The following is an 18,507-nucleotide window of genomic DNA, read 5'->3' on the forward strand; positions in this document are numbered from 1 at the left end:
GCAGCCAGCATACAGAATAACACAGGTCAGGGAGCGGGGTTAGAGTCAGAAACAGCAGGAGCTCAGAGACAGAATACCCTCTGCACTCAGAGTGTGAGCTACTCAGGTGACTGGGGGCAGAGCTCCCTCCTAATTGGAGTGGAGTGGAGTGATTATTGTGACAGTGTGGGATAATGTGAGTTGTAATAATCTTTTATTTTATTGTCACAAGTAAGCTTACATCAACACTGCAATGAAGGTACTGTGAAAAGCCCCTAGTCGCCACACTCCGGCGCATGTTCGGGTACACTGAGGGAGAATTCAGAATGTCCCATCCACCTAACAGCACGTGTGGGAGGAAACGGGAGCACTCGGATGAAACCCACGCACACACGGGGAGAACGTGCAGACTCTGCACAGCCAGTGACCCAAGCGGGAATCGAACCTGGGACCCTGGAGCTGTGAAGCAACAGTGCTAAACATTGTGTTACCGTGTACCCTGTCAGCCTGGCCTCTCGTGCAGTCTTTGCCTCCGTCTACAACAACTTGATCTCACCAATATAATTTAAGATGCCAGAGAGGGGTAACATAGTGGTTTTGTCACTGAGCCAGTTCTCTGGGGGCCTGGGTACCATGGCAGATGGTGACATTTCTATTCAATAAAATCTCACCTGACTCACTAATGTCCTTTTAGGGAAGGAAATCTGCCATCCTTACTTGATCTGGCCTACGTTTGACTCCAGATCCACAGCAATATGACTCTTAAATACCCTCAGTTAAAGGGCAACGAGGGGGTGGGCAATAAAATGCCGGCTCAGCCAGCAGTGCCCACATGAATGATTTTTTAAGTAAAGGAAATAAAATGCCTTTTAAATAATGGGGGATTTAATGACAGTGAATTTCCCAAATTACAGATCTGACCACCATGGTATATGCATCTATATGATCATGCTGGAGGATCACAATCAGTTCTCCAATAAACTTGCAGCAGTGTTACACACACTTTTGCACAAATCTTACGCGCTATGCACCAAACTGATCTTCCTGATGTAGGTGGCGATACTCTTGGAGTAGTGAGGTTCTGCTTTCTTTATGCCTACTCGAGTTTTAACTATGTTGTTGGTGGCTGCACGTTCGATTATGTTCTAACAAGCATCTTGGAAAGTAAGAAGTAGGCAATTGAATAAGTGGATCCGTGTGAACGTAGCCTTGATTTTAATGTGCTTATAGCTGATTTTACAATCGCCCAATAGTCGATTGCAGCGTTGTTTATTTCAACACATTAAACTCAGGATATTGACATTGTGCATTTCAGTTGCGTTAAACACTTGGTAGCATTTTCTTTTCCCAGCGTTTTATCTTAACTTGTTTCTCTCATTCAAATGTGATGCATTCGCTTGCCGATGAAATCAAGGCTTTCTCAAAGTCTTCGCTCAAGAAACAGAGCACCCGAGTGACCACCATAACCGGGAAAAGGCTCATTGAAACACTGAGAGACGCTCGAGTGCAGATAGTGGAAGATGCTCAACAAATGGATGGGGCGTGTGGGTATGTCGAGGACACCAGCCTTGATCTGAAAGTTGGTGTGGTCAAACCGTGGCTTATGCTCGGTGAGCGAAATCTAACGAACATTTTCTGAAGCTGTACCGTCATTTTGATTGATATGAGGCGGTGGAGTAAACTTTTTGAAACCTTTGTTTTTTTAAGTAATGTATTATTCAGTCAAAATATGATTGCAATGACACCAAGTTTCTAAGAAAAAGGATACTTGCGAGATCAGAAAGAGGTCAAACATTACTCCAGCTACTGTCGCAGCACAGGACAGGACACCTTATTTTCTATTTGATAGGGATTATTTGAATGTCAGAATGTATTTGATTGATTTTAGTATACCACACGCCGATAAATGAAATAACTAGTGCTGCAGTATTACAGTATGAGAAATAATTTATAGAACAACTTTCAAAAGATTCTGGAGCTTAAAGTTTTTTGTTGTTGGTGTGAGTGCTTGGAATGATTTTTTCAGTTATTACTGAAAAGTTTTATTTATTTGTACAATTTCCGTTTATAAATATGATTAGATTCTTGGTAAGCTATTGTAATGTCAATTAATAATTCTTAGATCAGATGAAAATTTGGTAAAACCTGCCTTTGGAAGTAGTGATTGGTGTTTGTACCAGGCATGATCGAGTCAGCTGAATCCCCTTTCAGCTGGTGCACAATGACTGTATCCGTGACATTCTGTCCAGCCTGTTTCTGACAAGTACTTTCAGAGCATGAAGTTATAAAGTGGAGAACCATTCTCCATCCAGCCCGTTTGGCATCATGTTACTGTTTAGATCAACTGAGTTCCAAAATGTTGCAAATGGCGGCACAGTGGGACCCAGGTTCGATTCTGACCTTGGGTGACTGACTGCGTGGAGTTTCCACATTCTCCCTGTGTCTGCGTGTGTTTCCTCCAGGTGCTCTGGTTTCCTCCCACAGTCGAAAGATGTGCAGGTTAGGTGGATTGGGCCGTGTTACGTTGCCCCTTAGTATCCAACGGTTAGGTGGGGCTACGGGGATAGGGAAGGGAGTGGGCCTAGGTAGAGTGATCTTTCAGGTGGTTGGTGCCGAATGGCCTCATCCTGCACTGTAGGGATTGTATAATTCCATGTTTCAGAATGCCTATAGGCTTGCTTAAATGTCCGCCTGAATTAATTTATCCAAATTTTGTTTCTGTATGGGTCTTGGTGTCTTCTGCCCTGCTCCACGATTCCCCAGAATTAAGAATACTGCTGATGTTTATTTTGCATTTCATTTTCTTCTAGCATCCCAAGATGTGGCCCATGATTATGAGAAATTGAAAGATTATAAGGTAACGAAAATTAGTTGAGATGTTTTGATGGTGTTTCAAAAACAAGTGTCAGCAGCAAAGTTGTACCACAGAGTAAGTGTGGCAGGTTTGTGCATCTCTGGGCATTAAGCCATGGGCAAGCAGGGGCTGCTACAGATGTAAAACATTATTATTAGTGAGATTCTCTGGTATATCTTTGATCAGTCAAAGCAGTTCAGCGCCTGTGGTGTTTGGGAGTAGGTGGCTTGCCTACCATTCCAGCTGGTGTTGCTGAATGATTTGGCGGGGGGGGGGGGGGGGGGGGGGGGGCGGCGGCATCCTTCAAACCCCCCTCCCCTTCTATCCTCATTTTATGGGCATGGTCCCCTCGCCCTCAGGAAGGGTCACCTTGGCACTTTGGCACTCTTGCACTGGCACCCAGGCAGTGCTCCTGCCAGCTTGGCAGTGCCACCTGGGCAGGAGGGCCAGCGAACCACCCAGCACTTACCCTAACCACCCTGAGGTCTCAGATGGCCCGGGAGAACCCCTGGGTGCTGATCCACGTGGTCCATGTTTGTTTGGACCAGCACTGATTGGCGCCCGGATGCAGCCTCCCTGGGGAGGCCAAAGAATTGAGGGCGGCTGCTGGATCCTGCGCAGGTAGGTCGCAAGTAGGTTTACGACCCTACTTCCGTGAGCTTCATTTGGTCCCGCCCATTTGGGCCGGAGTTCCCCACTCTGATGTCTCGCGGGACTCTGGAGAATCCCGGGAGGTGCGGAGCCTGTCCAGAGGCTCGCTGGAGGCATTTCTTGGCATTCTTCAGCCGTGTTGAGCTCAAACAAGAACCCAACATGGCCGGTGATTCGCGCCCACTATGTTAAATGAATAACATTAGCTCTTCTAATGCTCTGGGGATATGGGTTTAAATCCCACCACAGCAGCTGGTGGAATTTAGAATTCAATTTTAAAACATCTAGAAGCGAAAGCTAGTTTCAGTAATGGTGACCAGGAAACTATCATTGATTGTTTGAAAAAAAAAATCTGGTTCTTTTAAAGCTCTTTGGGAAAGAAATCTGCCAGTGTTACCTGGCCTGGCCTATGTGTGACTCCAGATCCACAGTAATATGGTTGACTCTTAACTGCCCTCTGTAATGGTCTAGTAAGTCACACAGTCCAAGAGTAAATAAGGATGAGCAACAAATGCTGGTCTTGCCAGGTAAATAATAAATAAAACCACAGCTGCCTTAGCCCTACTACCTCAAAATATTTTCACTTCAATCAAGCTTTTGGGTGTCCCAGTCAACTCTGCCACAAAGACTTGATGCCTGTTCCCTTTTTGTTCTGAAACACTTTGGGATACTGTCCTACATGAATTATGATATACAAATGGTGTTACTACCCATGGACATAGTCTCTTTCATGATTTCCTACACTGCAAGTACCTGATCACATCATATGTAAAATTGTTTCTGAGGCATTTTCCCTCATTGAGAAGGCAAAAGCCAGAGGCTGAGTCAATCTGTGAGTCACGTGTATCTGCTAATGATTAGCCTAAGTGCAGGATGGATATATCACTTGAACCAGACAGTTCGCTTTTTCCAAAGAGAATGGGCGCTATTCTTCTCTCCCCCCCCCCCCCCCCCCCCACGCCGGGTGGGAGAATCGCCGGAGCGCCGCGCGAATATCGTCACGCCGCCCCGACCCTCGCACGCGATTCTCCCACCACCCCCCCCCCCCCCCCCGGAAACCAGCGGCGCGCGATTCGCACCGGGCCGCTCGGAGAACCGGCGAGCAGCGATTCTCCGGCCCGGATGGGCTGAGCGGCCACTACGACACGACAGGTTCCCGCCGGCGCTGTCCACCCCTGGTTGCTGCCGGCGGGAACGCTGGGGGGGGCAGCCTGTGGGGGAGGGAGGGGGGCTCCTTCACCGGGGTGGCCTTCGATGGGGTCTCACCCACCGATCGGCAGGCCGGCCTCCAACCCCCCCCCCTCCGGGCCTACCTCCTTCTGCGCGCAGCCCCAGAACACCGGCGCCATGTTGGTGAGGGGCCGGCATGCGTAAGATGTTCCCCGCGCATGCGCAGGTTGGCGCGGCCCAACTGCGCATGCGCAGGATTGGCTGCCCCAATGCGCATGCGCGGGTTGGCATGGCGCCCATTTAGCGCCGTGAACCGCTCCAACGCCGTGCTGGCCCCCTATGGGGGCCAGAATAGATCGTGCCCGGGGCCTGTTTTTCACGACGGCGTTCACGACGGTGCAAACACTTGGCCTCCATATCGGAGAATCGCCCCCAATAGTTATAGATGGAATTTAAATGCAAATTCTATGCCAATTAATTCTAACTGTCCCTCTTAAGGTCTCTCACATCCTGAATGTAGGCTATGGAGTAGAAAATGCCTTTCCAAGTGAATTCATTCATAAAAGCATTTCCATATTGGATATACCGGAGACTTCTATCACCTCATATTTCCACGAGTGCTTTGAATTTATTGACGAAGCAAAGACACAGGTGAGAAGTGCAAGAAGTACAGAGACTAAATGAATTCCGTGTCATTAGGGGCTGGTTTAGCACACTGGGCTAAATAGCTGGCTTTTAAAGCAGACCAAGGCAGGCCAGCAGCCGGTTCAATTGCCGTACCAGCCTCCCCGAACAGGCGCCGGAATGTGGCGACTAGGGGCTTTTCACAGTAACTTCATTGAAGCCTACTTGTGACAAGCGATTTTCATTTCATTTAATTCATTTCATTAAAACATGTTTAAAGAACGTTTGAGATAAAATAAATTGGGTGACCTATTAATAAAATATACAAATATTTTAAATTGTTGATGTGTGTGCAATGAATAATTTATTCCTTTTTCCACTGAACGTGACTTAGTTCTCCTTTGACAAAGGATTGTATACAGGAGGAAATTGACTCCGTGCACACAAACTAGTAAAGAGCTGTTTTTTATTATTTATTACAGAAGACGATGTGAAAGACTATTCAAGTAATAGCCACTGCTCTCTTATACAGTGTCCTTATCGCCTTTGCATATGACTGGCAGTATGAAACTGCTTGGAATGAGTTTGATCATTGAGATTAAACATTTCTGGAACTGTTTAAAACCCTTTGTGAGGAGTTAAAAAGATGGCTACTCTGCAGTGGTTACACTGGAGTTAGAAATAAACAAAAAGCAAGCAATAATAAAATTCACTACAGACACCCAGAATGTTCCAATAATACAAATGGACTAAATTTAATAGGATGCAAATACCCATGATCAGTAAATATAAACTCTGATGTAACAAACTGACCAGGCCTAGTTTAAATGAAACATTTTGTTTTTCATTTAAACTTGTGAACCTGTGGCATTCATTGCTTACTTATATATGTCTAAATCTATATTATTCTATGTGTGTCTACCCACTGTAATGTTTCACTCTCTCTTTCCATACTGCTTCTCTCTGGTTTTGTCTTGCTCTCTTTTCCATTCTGTTTGATGTTTTGTGTGTCTTTTTTATCATTCATTTACAGGATGTGGGTGGCGCTTGTTAGGCCAGCATTTATTGCCCATCCCTAGTTGCCATTCAGAAGGTGCTGGTGAGTTGCCTACTTGAACCGCTGCAGTCCTTCAGGTATAGATACACCAACTGTGCTGTTAGGGAGGGTGTTCCAGGATTTTGCCCCAGTGACAGTGAAGGAACGGCGGTATATTTCCAAGTCAGGGTGATCAGTGACTTGGAGGGCAACTTCCAGGTGGTGGAATTCCTAGGTATCTGCTGCTCTTGCCCTAGATGTTAGTGGTCGTCGGTTTGGAAGATGCTGTCTAAGGAACCTTGGTGAGTTACTGCAGTGCATCTTGTAGATGATGCACACGGCTGCCACTGTCCGTCAGTAGTGGAGGGTGTGAATGTTTGTGGAAGGAGGAGCAATCAAGTGGGCTGCTTTGTCCTAGATGGTGTTGAGACTCTTGAGTGTTGTTGGTGCTGCACTCATCCAGGCAAGTGGAGAGTATTCCATCAGACTCCCGACTTGTGCCTTGTAGATAGTGGACAGCCTTTGGGGAGTCAGGAGGTGAGTATTCCTAATTTTTGTGTCTGAGGTGTTGGGTGGTGTGACAGGGAAGTGAGCAGAGAACGGTGCCCAGTGATATTTTTCAGTAACAGGTGTAGTGCATAGGTTGGGTAGGGAAGCACATTGAGGATGGAAGCAGGACACATTTTCAAGTGGGCACCATTCAGAAGAGAGATGTAACCATGGTACAGGCCTGGGATGGTGGGGGAGTTGGGAAAAGCTATAATTTTGTTTTGCATTAACTGGTAGCAGGGTAAGTATTGAACTGCTGATGATGATAGGCAGGTACAGGAACTGTTGGCAAAACCTGCAGCTTGGCCTTTGGGTTGTGCATTTGGGAGAGAATCCAGACAGGGTTGTCATAAATGCTGAGTCACAGAGGAGGAAAGGGACCTTGTCGGCTCACCAGATGTTACAAGAGAACAATCTGAGGAATTTAAGAATTTCTGTTCCCTCAGCAGCATTTTACTTTTCTCCAATGACCTCCCTTTTCTTCCTTCCATGACTCCAGTATCCTCCCTCTCCAGTCACGCCTGTATTGCCTTTCCTTGCAGTCACTCCACACCTCTTCCAATTTTTCACCACTCCCCCCCCCCCCCCCCCCCCCCCCACCCCACACACAGTGATACCTTCACTGACCACTTTCCCTTGACCACTCTTGACAACACGGTAGCATGGTGGTTAGCACAATTGCTTCACAGCTCCAGGGTCCCAGGTTCGATTCCTGGCTTGGTTCACTGTCTGTGCGGAGTCTGCACGTTCTCCCCATGTGTGCGTCGGTTTCCTCCGGTTTCCTCCCACAGTCCAAGATGTGCAGGTTAGGTGGATTGGCCATGATAAATTGCCCATAGTGTTCAAAATTACCCTTAGTGTTGGGTGGGGTTACTGGGTTCTGGGGATAGGGTGGAGGTGTTGACCTTGGGTAGGGTGCTCTTTCAAAGAGCCGGTGCAGACTCGATGAACCGAATGGCCTCCTTCTGCACTGTAAAATTCTATGATAAATTCCCATTGCCTCCAGTAATACCTTCTGACTCCTGAAATTCCTTTTGTGCCATCCCCTTGCATTCCCTTACCCATGAACACTTCCCTTTGGTGTCTTAATGCCATGTCTACATTTTCTTTCCATCCGGATCCCTCCCCTCAAAATCCATCTTGTAACATCGCACTCCCAAATATTCCCTTCATCGTAATGCCCTCCTTGTATCTTCTACTAGCCTGACTTGAATATTTTATAAAACAAGATGAGAAACATATATTGCCAGAAAAACCAATCTGTTGCTGGTGCTAGGCTCTGGACCTGGCGGCATTCATTAGACTGTAACCTTCAAAACAGCCTAGAGTGAGTTAGATTGGATTGGATTGGATTTGTTTATTGTCACGTGTACCGAGGTACAGTGAAAAGTATTTTTCTGCGAGCAGTTCAAACAGATCATTTAATACATGAATATAAAATAAAGATAAAATACATGGGCAACACAAGGTCCACAATGCAAATACATAGACACTGGCATCGGGTGAATCATACAGGAGTGTAGTATTAATCAGGTCAGCTTAGGAGTCTGGTAACAGCGGGAAAGAAGCAGTTTTTCAATCTGTTTGTGCGTGTTCTCAGACTTTTGTATCTCCTGCCTGATGGAACAAGTTGGAAGAGTGAGTAAGCCAGTGGGGGAGAGGAGGGGGGGGGGGGGGGGCGTCTTTGATTATGCTGCCCTCTTTCCCCAGGTAGTGGGAGGTGTAGATGGAGTCCATGGATGGGAGGCAGGTTCGTGTGATGGACTGGGCTGTGTTCACGACTCTCTGAAGGTTCTTGGGCCGAGCAGTTGCCATACCATCATGATGGAGAGGAGGTGGAGGGGACACTGCAGCAAGCGACAACAATCCACAGGGTGCCAAGTGGTGGAGAATGGGCCAGGGGGTGACACACATAGGCTATGGTTAGGGTGGGGAGTACTGTCAGTGGGCACTAGAAACTGTCAAATGACAGAAAAGCAACCTCAGCCAGCAAGAGGCGAATGCTGGGCAGGAGAAGGCCCCAAAGACTGCTGGGCATCAGGAAGGAGTCTACGGGATAGTGAGCAGCTGGAATCATGAAGGGAATTGACAAAAACAGGCTTGGAGGAGATCAGTGCTCGGGGGTGTTGATTGGTAGGAAGCAGCTAAGTCATGGGGAGGCTGATAAAAAACAGGGAAGAAGTCATATGTTGGTAATGGACCACAATCTGAAGAAACTTTTGTTCTGGGAAGCACCACCCACTATAAATCTAGTTGGGCCGGGTCAAACTAATCTTGCTTGAGAAACATGCCAAAAGCAGAGGAAAATCCCCATTTCTTCCACCATCCATCCCAGTCCCATTCCGGGCTGGATTCAAATCCAGGCGACTGAAGTGTTCAAAACCTCTGCTAATTTGAAATGCCAAATTTAGATTTATTTTTGTTTACTTTGCCTTTTACTTTTGTTAATTTTGGTGTAGTGGTGCTCGTGGTACCAACATTTTATATATCAACCTAGAAAACAAGCCGTATGTGCGGACACAAATTTCAAATATAAATGGAGGACACAAATCCATAAATATTATCTTCTGCGAGGACCCAATAGGAATGCTTTGGAATCAAGGAATAAAAGATCTAAACATAAATCCAAAGGCCTGAAATCTGATGCAGTTAGAAGATGCTTTATTTTTAGTGAGTTGATGTGAGGTTGTCAAATGACTGTTTCATAATTAAATTACACAAGTTGATGAATGCTATCAATATTTAATTGAAAACATGTACAGAGGAATATATTTTATGATGCTCAGAAATAAAGACTTGTAATTATTCCTTTTTCGTTGAGGTTTTCACTGGAATGAAATTTCTTCAGAATCCTTTAAAATCAAATGCACAATTTAGAAAAATTTGATTTATTGTGATTTTATTTTTGAAAAGTATATTGATAAATATTTTATTGTAAAAGGTTTGCGGTAGTCCTTGTAGAATTAAAAGATATCTTGAAAATGATTTGTCTTGCTTTTCACGTTTCTTCTTCAAGAATGGGATTGTGCTGGTCCACTGCAATGCTGGAGTGTCACGTTCTGCATCTATAGCGATAGGTTACCTCATGTGGGAAAATGGACTTGGCTTTAAAGATGCTTTCTCAATAGTGAAGAATGCAAGGCAGGCTATCAATCCTAATCCTGGCTTTATGGAGCAACTAAGGAACTACCAGCCAAAGAAATGAGTAAAATGAAATGGGCCTCAATCCAGAGAACTGATAACTTTATGGATGCTCTGTACCTATGGTGAGATTATGCATTTTTAACCTGTTTATTTTCATTGTTGGTAATACTTTCAATACTAACATATACATAATAAGTGACCATTAGTGGAGACATTTGCATTCATGGAATGCTAATGGTAGTTTGGATGCTACTCATTTGCAACCAATGAAAATCTGTGACTATAAGAAGGTGTACTTTGTTGTAAACTGTGTCCTGACCACGAGACTGGATATGTTTATGGATATGGATCAAACATGCTCCAGGACTTTCTGTTGTGCATGTCGTGATTTGTGTTAGATAATTTTGCATTACTGTAACTTAAAAATAACTTTCTCGATGTAAGATAGTGTTTACATGATGTGGGATACTTTGTGACATTACATATTCTAACATGGAACTATTGCAAAGAACGTTTCATTGAAGAAGAAGAAAAAATGGCCTGGAAATTCAGAGTCAGGATAAGTCAGGGGCCCTTTAAAAATGGCGGCTGGGTCCTGATTCTGAGCGTCAGGGCTTGAAGGCCTTACATTTTTTCTTATGACTGGGACAAGGTCCCACAGTACCCAGGCAAACCTTTTTAAACAGGCTGCCTCTGCCCCCAGCTGTCCTTGTGGCTGCCACCAAATGTTTTCCTGGGTTGACTGGCCCAACTCCAGCCTGCACCAGCCACATACTTCACAATTAAAATCCCGTCCTTGTGGGCACTTTCTCCCAAGGTGGGATGGCCAAGCTGGGAATTTTACCGAATCCCGCTGGCCGCCAGGCCAATGTATCAAATATTTAAGAAATTGTATAAAATTAGTTGTACTGTAGAATGGTTTCCAAAACCTAAATGCTTTGCAGAAGTTCTGATGCAGGAATATCTGTTCAGATTGCTTCTGCCATTGGAATCAGTATATACAATGGAAACCTGCCTTAAAACCATGGGCGCGATTCTCCGCTCCCGCGCCGGTTTGGAGAATCGCCTGGGGCGCCAAATTTTCCCGCGACGCCGGTCTGACGCCCTCCCGCGATTCACGGAAGCAGCCAGATCGGCACAATCGCGTTTTGCACGGCGCGGTCCAGTGAATCGCCCGAGACAGCCAAAATGGCAATTCACCGGTACCCCCGTGATTCTCTGTGCCGGATGGGCCGAGCAGCCTGCCCAAAACGGCGGGTTCCCCCCGGCGCCGTCCACACCTGGTCGCTACCGGTGGGAACAACGCGGGAACGCTGGGGGGGGGGGGCATGGGGGGATCCTGCACCGGGGGGGGGGCCTCAACTGGGGTCTGGCCCGCGATCGGTGCCCACCGATCGTCAGGCCGTCCTCTCTGAAGGAGGACCTCCTTTCTTCCGCAGCCCCGCAAGATCCGTCTGACATCGTCTCGCGGGGCGGACTCGGGGAGGACTGCAACCACACATGCGTGGGTTGGCGCTGGCCAACCCGCGCATGCGTGGGTGACGCCAGTTATGCGGTGCCAGCCGCGTCATGTGTGCGGCGCCGCCTTTATGTGGCGGCAAGGCCTGGCGCGCGTAAATGACGCGGTGCCGCTCCTAGCCCATTTTCGGGCCCTGAATCGGTCGGGATAGGGGCTGTTTCGCGCCGTCGTGAACCTCGACGGCGTCCACGACGGCGCGAACACTCTTGTCTCCATTTCAGAGAATAGTGCCCCATGTCTTTTATTTATTTCAGAATTTGAAAATAAGTTATTCATACAATATATTCCCAATTGAATTCTTAATTTGCTTCCAGGGATCTTCACGTATACAAGTACCTATATCATTTTAAATGGATATTAAAAGACCGACATGCTCAAAAAGCACTCAAATTTCATTTTCTTAATGACTGTAGCTTGCAGCGTTATAATTAAAAATGTATTAAACTGAACAAACTGATGTCTGCATAACCAATAAAATGGCTTTTGTTTTCACTTTTCCTTTCCTGCAATAATGATTTGCTTTTGTTTTTACGGAATATACTGACCATCTTATTGCTCATTTTATTTGGAGGTTTATATATGGATCTCACTTTTACCAACATTTCTGTTCATTTTGGATCAGTTTAAATTGGAAATTTCAGCAAAGTATGAATATTGAGGCAAGCTACTTTAGATTCATATTTCATTGTGCTGTATGAATGTGTTATCAAAACAGACTGTGTGAGCTCTAGCAATTATGGTATATAATCTTTTAAAGCTATTAATCCTGAAACATATTTACCACGTTTAACACAATCTGGTGCATATACTGTAACCTCACATCATTTAGGCCCTCGAAATATGTCTGCTGCTATAGGTTACTTCAGATTTTCTCGGCACATAAATCTTATCCATATTGAGTGATTTGGATCTCGAAATGTATAGACCCATGTCAAGAATAGTCTGATAGTTCAAACAAAAGACCAACAAACCTTGTAGTTTTACATTCAAATACTCAATTAAATGCGTACTATAATTCAATTGAGTCAATCACATTTAAAAGTTTTGGCTTTATGAATGTCATTGGAAATATTATGGGCTGAACTTAATGGCCACAGATGTGCCCCTATCCGCCACTGGCTAACGCTGGTGACAATCCTGCTGCAACCATTTCTGTGAGCCCCAACAGGATTAGAAGTTAACTGTCCGCCATTGAAGATTTCCATGCCTTTAAAGGCAAAGATCCCTCCTCTAAGCTGCTGGCTAATCAATACCAACTGCTCTTCAGTCTCAGCAGCACTGTCAGGAACGGTAACTACTGTTGTGAATGCAACAGACCTGGGAGCAGCAGCCATGAAGGAGGCCTCAGAAAACAGGAGGGTGGAGTGGGATTGCTGGGACCAGTCGGGCAGGCCCTGACCTGCAAGGAGTGGGAGGTGGTCGCTGTTGAGGGTAGAGAGGGCTCCTTCAGCAGCGGTTGGCCCTTGTGAGTTTCTGATCAGAAGAGTGGTACCCCCACCAGCCCCAACTCCATGCCTGCAGAAATCCTGGCGGTCTTCCCAAATAGTGTGTGTCCCGCCTCCTCCTGAAATTTCAGATTTCCAGCATCTGTAGTACTTTGCTGTTGTAACCTTTCTCAGGTCGAAAGTTCTGATGAAAGGTCATCGACCTGAGACGTTAACTGTGGTTCTCTCTACACAGATGCTGCCATACCTACTGAATATTTCCAGTATTTTCTGCTTTTATTTCAGATTGCCCCAGCATCTGCAATAATTTTCCTTCTGATTTAGTGACCCGCTGGGGTTTTTGAATCATACTGTTGATTTTAAACCTATTGCTGGAGCAGTCAGTCGTTTCAATTTTTACTCATCAAAAATACCAAAATTGGCTCGAGTTCACCATATTATGAAAACTTAAAAATTTGGAACCAATTTGTTACATTAATTTACATCAAGTCTAACTGGAGATGTTGAGGGAGGAGAAAGGAAGATTGTGCTATGACATTGCAACAAATGACCAATTAAATATTTTCCATTCCTGTTTCATTGAGCAGCTAATGTTCAGGAGCCGACATACATTTCTCCCAATGTATATAATAAAATATAATTTTATTTTTATATTAAATTAATTTTACATTGTTTTTCTGCTATTATGGCTATTTTTTAAAACAAAATGCACGGATGCATTTTCTAATCGGTTATACCTAAAAATTGGACATAAACTATTAGGTAACACTAGATTTCTGTCTATTTAGCATTCCATTTAATATTGCAGACTATTAATTTATACAAATGAGGCCAAAATCCTAACATTTCACTGCATCTAATGTGATATTTACAGCGTTATGGTGTGGCTTCATCCACCCCGCTCCCCCCAACAAAGGGAGGGGCGGATAAATCCATGCTCTGTCGCTGACAAAAGTACATTTTTATAGGAAAGGTTGCAACAGTGTTTTGAGGATATTTCTCCAGATCTCTCGCCAACATTTCAGATCAACGACCTGCACTTATCAACCTGAAGTGGTAACTCGGTTTTTCTCCCACAGATGAAGCCAGACCTGCTGACAATTGACACGTTTTTTTCTTGTTTTCATGGCTGTACTTTCAGATAGACATGGCAATCAGCAGGTTAAATTGTAGGAACAGAGGTTCATGAACATTAGGTTACATTTGGCAATGAACATTATTTTGGTGTTTTATTTATACAGGTGTGTCACATGAAGTAATAGTCTTAGTTAGACAATGTTGTGCTTTTTGAGGAAGGGAAAGAACAGGAAGAATGTATGTGGGCGAGGCTGCAACACACCAGAATTGTTCCCACCCACTGTTATCTCTCCATTCATAATCATAATCCAATTAAGTGCACTTAATGTATGTGGGCGAGGCTGCAACACACCAGAATTGTTCCCACCCACTGTTATCCCTATATTCATAATCATAATCCAGTTAAGTGCACTTCGATTTATCTGATGAACTCTTAGCATCATTGGAACAGTAAGCGCAGAAGGAAGCCACTTGGTCCATTGAGTCATCTTTTCTCTTTCAAAGAGCAATCCAGTAGCCTCACTCTTGCAATCTTCCCCTTTTCGTGGCATTTTTTCCCCTCCTTCAATTACTTATCCATTTCCCATTTGAAGGCTCCTGTTGAATATATACCACCGCCATACTGGACAGTGTATTCCAAATCCTGCCTGCACATGATGTAAAAGTGCATTTTCTCATGATGCTTCTGGTTTTTACCAACCACCTTAAAACTTTGCCCATGGGTTAACTTGCTGATCTTAAACGCTATCAACTGATGATTCTTTGCTGATGTACGGAGAAAATATATGTAGTAAGAAACGATTAGTTTAGGGGGCAGTACGGTGGCGCAGTGAATCGCACTGCTGGCTCACCACACCAAGAAGCTGGGTTCGATTCCAGCCTCGAGTCACTATCTGTGTGGAGTTTGCGCATTCTCCCCATGTTTGGGTGGGTCTCACCCCCGCAACCCAAAGATGTGCAGGGTAGGTGGATTGGCCATGCTAAATTGCCCCTTAATTGGGAAAAAAAAAATCATGACTTATACTCCACATTTTCATCAAATAAAGAACAAAAAAAACCAAATACGTAACAATTCCCCAGAAACAATACCCCCCTCAATATACAATCCAATACATCCATTTGTGCATTCCAGTTAAAAGGTCAACAACAAAAGACTAAAACAATAACCCCAACACCCCTCCCCCCACACTAATGTTCAACGGCAACCAGTTCCGAAAGTGCATAATAAACAGTCCCCATGAATTGTAGAGCCCCTCCTTCATCCCCCTCAGCTCAAATTTCACCTCAAGCGTCAGAAATTCAAGTAGGACCCCCCCCCCCCCCCAACCATGCCGAGGCATAGGGCGGAGAAGCTGACCTCCACCCCAACAGGACCCGCCTGGGCAATCAGCGAGGCAAAGGCTAAAACATCTGCCCCGCCTGCAGCTCGGGCCGGTCCGACATCCCGGAAATGGCCTCCAAGGGACCCGGTTCCAAGCCCACATGTAGTACCCCCAAGATGATACTAAAGACCTCCCTCCAATACCTCTCCAGCTTCGGACAGGACCAAAGCATATGTACATGGTTTGCGGGGCCCCTCCCACACTGTTTAGACATCCTTCACTCTCTCGAAGAGCCGGCTTATCCTCACCCTCGTGAGGCGCGCCCTATATACAACCTTCAGCTGTATCAGCCCCAACCTTGCACATGAGGTTGAGACGTTCACCCTTTGTAGCACCTCCCACCAAAACCCTTCTTCCATTACCTCCAACTATTCTTCCCACTTATTCTTTTTTTTAATTTAGAGGAAAATGTTTTAATATTTTCCAATTTAGGGGCAATTTAGCGTGGCCAATCCACCTACCTTGCACATCTTTGGAATGTGGGGGCGAAACCCACACAGACACAGGGAGAATGTGCAGACTCCACACGGACAGTGACCCAGAGTCGGGATCGAACCTGGGACCTTGGCGCCGTGAGGCAGCAGGGCTAACCCACTGCACCACCGTGCTGCCCATTGCCACTTATTCTTTATCCCTTCCAAGGACACCCTGTCCTCCTCCAGAATCTACCCCCTTCTCCAATCCTCCTGCAGTCAATACCTCTTCCAACAACGAGGGTGCCGGTGCTATCGGGAAGCTCGGAACCTCCTCCCTAGCAAAGTCTGAGCTGCAGGTACCTAAACCCTTCCCCTTGCCCCTGTCCATACCTCCCCCCAGCTCTTCCATTCTCGTAAATGTCCCCCCAGGAACAGGTCTTTTAATAACCTGACCCCCCCACTCCCCATCTCGGAAACCTCCCATCCAGCCTCCCTGGCTCGAACGTGTGATTTCCCCCTGATCGGCATCTCCCCAGACCCAGCCCCCAACTTAAAATGCTGCTTCATCTGCCTCAGTGTTGCCACCACCACCAGACTCCCAGAGAACTTACCCGAGGCCATTGGCAGTGGCGCCGTTACCAGCGCCCTCAACCCCGACCCCCTACATAGACCCTCCTCCATGCTAACCCACCGGGTCTCCCCCTCCACAACCCAACTCTGCACCTTTTCCGCATTCGCTGCCCAATAATAGTATAGTAAATTTGGGAGCCCAACCCCCCACCTGCCGCCCTCTGCAGTACCACCTTCCTGACCCTGGCTATCTTTCCTCCCCCTCCCCCCCTCCTCCCAGATAAACTAGGTGACCAACTTCTCCACTTCCTTGACGAATGCCTTCAGTAAAAAGACTGGCAGGCACTAAAACAAAAACAAAAATCGCGGCAACACATTCATTTTAATCACCTGCACCGATCCGCCAGTGACAAAGGGAGGTTGTCCCACCTTGCAAAGTCCGCTTTCACCCTCCTCACCAAACCAGTAAAATTGTACCTACGGAGAAACCCCACCCCCAATCCCGCGCCATAAATCATTACTTTTGGCAGAATAGTTCACTCCAGGTATTATTTATTGATTAAAAATGTGCGCTTGATTTTAACCTGTCTAAATGAACAGGCAATGAGTGAGTTAAAATTTTACCCAAAGTTGTCTGCAACACTTAATCTATTGCATATGCGTACTGCAGTGGTTACTTTTTGGACTTTCCCCAGTGGTTACCTTTTTGTTGCCTAACCATGATTTAATTTTGCCTCCAATTATTTGCTCTTTTTCCCTAATGTTACACAACATGCTGCAGTTAAGAAGACAGATAGGCAAACAACTTTCAGCCCTGTATCATTGATTCTGATCGTGAGTTCTCCCAGTGAGCCAGAGAGAAGACAGCCAGGAGTGAGACAGCAAAGAGTGAGTTTGGGAATTTGAATCGAGGTGGGAATTGAATCAAATCAATAAGGCAGCTCCTTTTAAATTTCAGGAGTTTAAATTAATTTAAATTAAGCTAGTATTGTGCAGTGTAGGTTAACAAGGGCTGCCCCACCCACTCACATAACTGGTTGGCAGTTAAGTGTCAGTCACTTTAATCTACTTTGATCTGAAAGCAGGTGGGGGAGGGGAGTCAATTCAGGACAGTTTAAAAAGAGCCACTTGTAAACTCACTCCCAGTGAGTTCTCCCAGTGAGCCAGAGAGAAGACAGAGCCAGGAGTGAGACACAGCAAAGAGTGAGTTTGGGAATTTGAATCGAGGTGGGAATTCAAAGCTGGGTGGGGAGGTAGTGCTTTTTGTGACTGGTAAGTAGTGTTTCTGTTTCTTTTCAGTGGTATATTTATTAATTTTTTTCTTCATTTATTTATTTCGTTAAATTTTTTGGGGGGGAAATTGAAATTGTTCAAGTTAACCGAAGGTTTAAGACATGGCAGGAGCTCTCAGACCCGTGTCATGCTCCTCGTGTGCGATGTGGGAGCTCAGGGACACGTCCACTGTCCCTGGTTCCTTCACGTGCAAGAAGTGTGTCCAGTTGCAGCTCCTGTTAGACTGTTTGACGGCTCTGGAGCTGCGGATGGACTCACTTTGGAGCATCCGCGATGCTGAGGACGTCGTGGATAGCACGTTTAGCGAGTTGGTCACACCCCAGGTGAAAGGTACTGAGGGAGATAGTAAATGGGTGACCAAAAGACAGAGCAAGAGTAGGAAGGCAGTGCAGTTGTCCTCTGCGGTCATCTCCCTGCAAAACAGATATACCGCTTTGGATACTGTTGAGGGAGATGGCTCACCAGGGGAAGGCAGCAGCAGCCAGGTTCATGGCACCGTGGCTGCCTATGCTGCGCAGCTGGGCAGGAAGAAGAATGGCAGGGCTATAGTGATAGGGGACTCAATTGTAAGGGGAATAGACAGGCGGTTCTGCGGACGCAATCGAGACTCCAGGATGGTATGTTGCCTCCCTGGTGCAAGGGTCAAGGATGTCTCGGAGCGGCTGCAGGACATTCTGGGGGGGGGGGGGGTGAACAGCCAGCTGTCGTGGTGCACATAGGCACCAACGATAGGTAAAAAACGGGACGAGGTCCTACAAGCTGAATTTAGGGAGCTAGGAGTTAAACTAAAAAGTAGGA

At 45.9% G+C, this 18,507-nt stretch overlaps 1 protein-coding gene across 2 annotated transcripts; it reads left to right on the top strand.

Annotated features, from left to right (window-relative positions):
* The first annotated feature begins 1,149 nt into the window (after nucleotides 1-1,149).
* dusp19a (dual specificity phosphatase 19a) lies at nucleotides 1,150-12,018 on the top strand. 2 transcript variants are annotated; one of them, XR_011935355.1, is made up of 5 exons: nucleotides 1,150-1,589; nucleotides 2,790-2,836; nucleotides 5,153-5,305; nucleotides 9,880-10,129; nucleotides 11,841-12,018. XR_011935355.1 is itself a non-coding variant. In XM_072477695.1 (4 exons), exons 1-4 carry the CDS (start codon nucleotides 1,367-1,369, stop codon nucleotides 10,066-10,068), a joined length of 612 nt encoding a protein of 203 aa, XP_072333796.1. In that variant the 5' UTR covers nucleotides 1,150-1,366; the 3' UTR covers nucleotides 10,069-11,327. The 2 variants fall into 2 exon arrangements, 1 of the variants encoding a protein (XP_072333796.1); XM_072477695.1 differs by lacking the exon at nucleotides 11,841-12,018 and having other exon boundaries at nucleotides 9,880-11,327.
* The last annotated feature ends 6,489 nt before the right edge of the window (nucleotides 12,019-18,507 follow it).

The sequence above is a fragment of the Scyliorhinus torazame genome, chromosome 2 (assembly GCF_047496885.1).
Source record: "Scyliorhinus torazame isolate Kashiwa2021f chromosome 2, sScyTor2.1, whole genome shotgun sequence".
Classification (NCBI taxonomy): domain Eukaryota; kingdom Metazoa; phylum Chordata; class Chondrichthyes; order Carcharhiniformes; family Scyliorhinidae; genus Scyliorhinus; species Scyliorhinus torazame.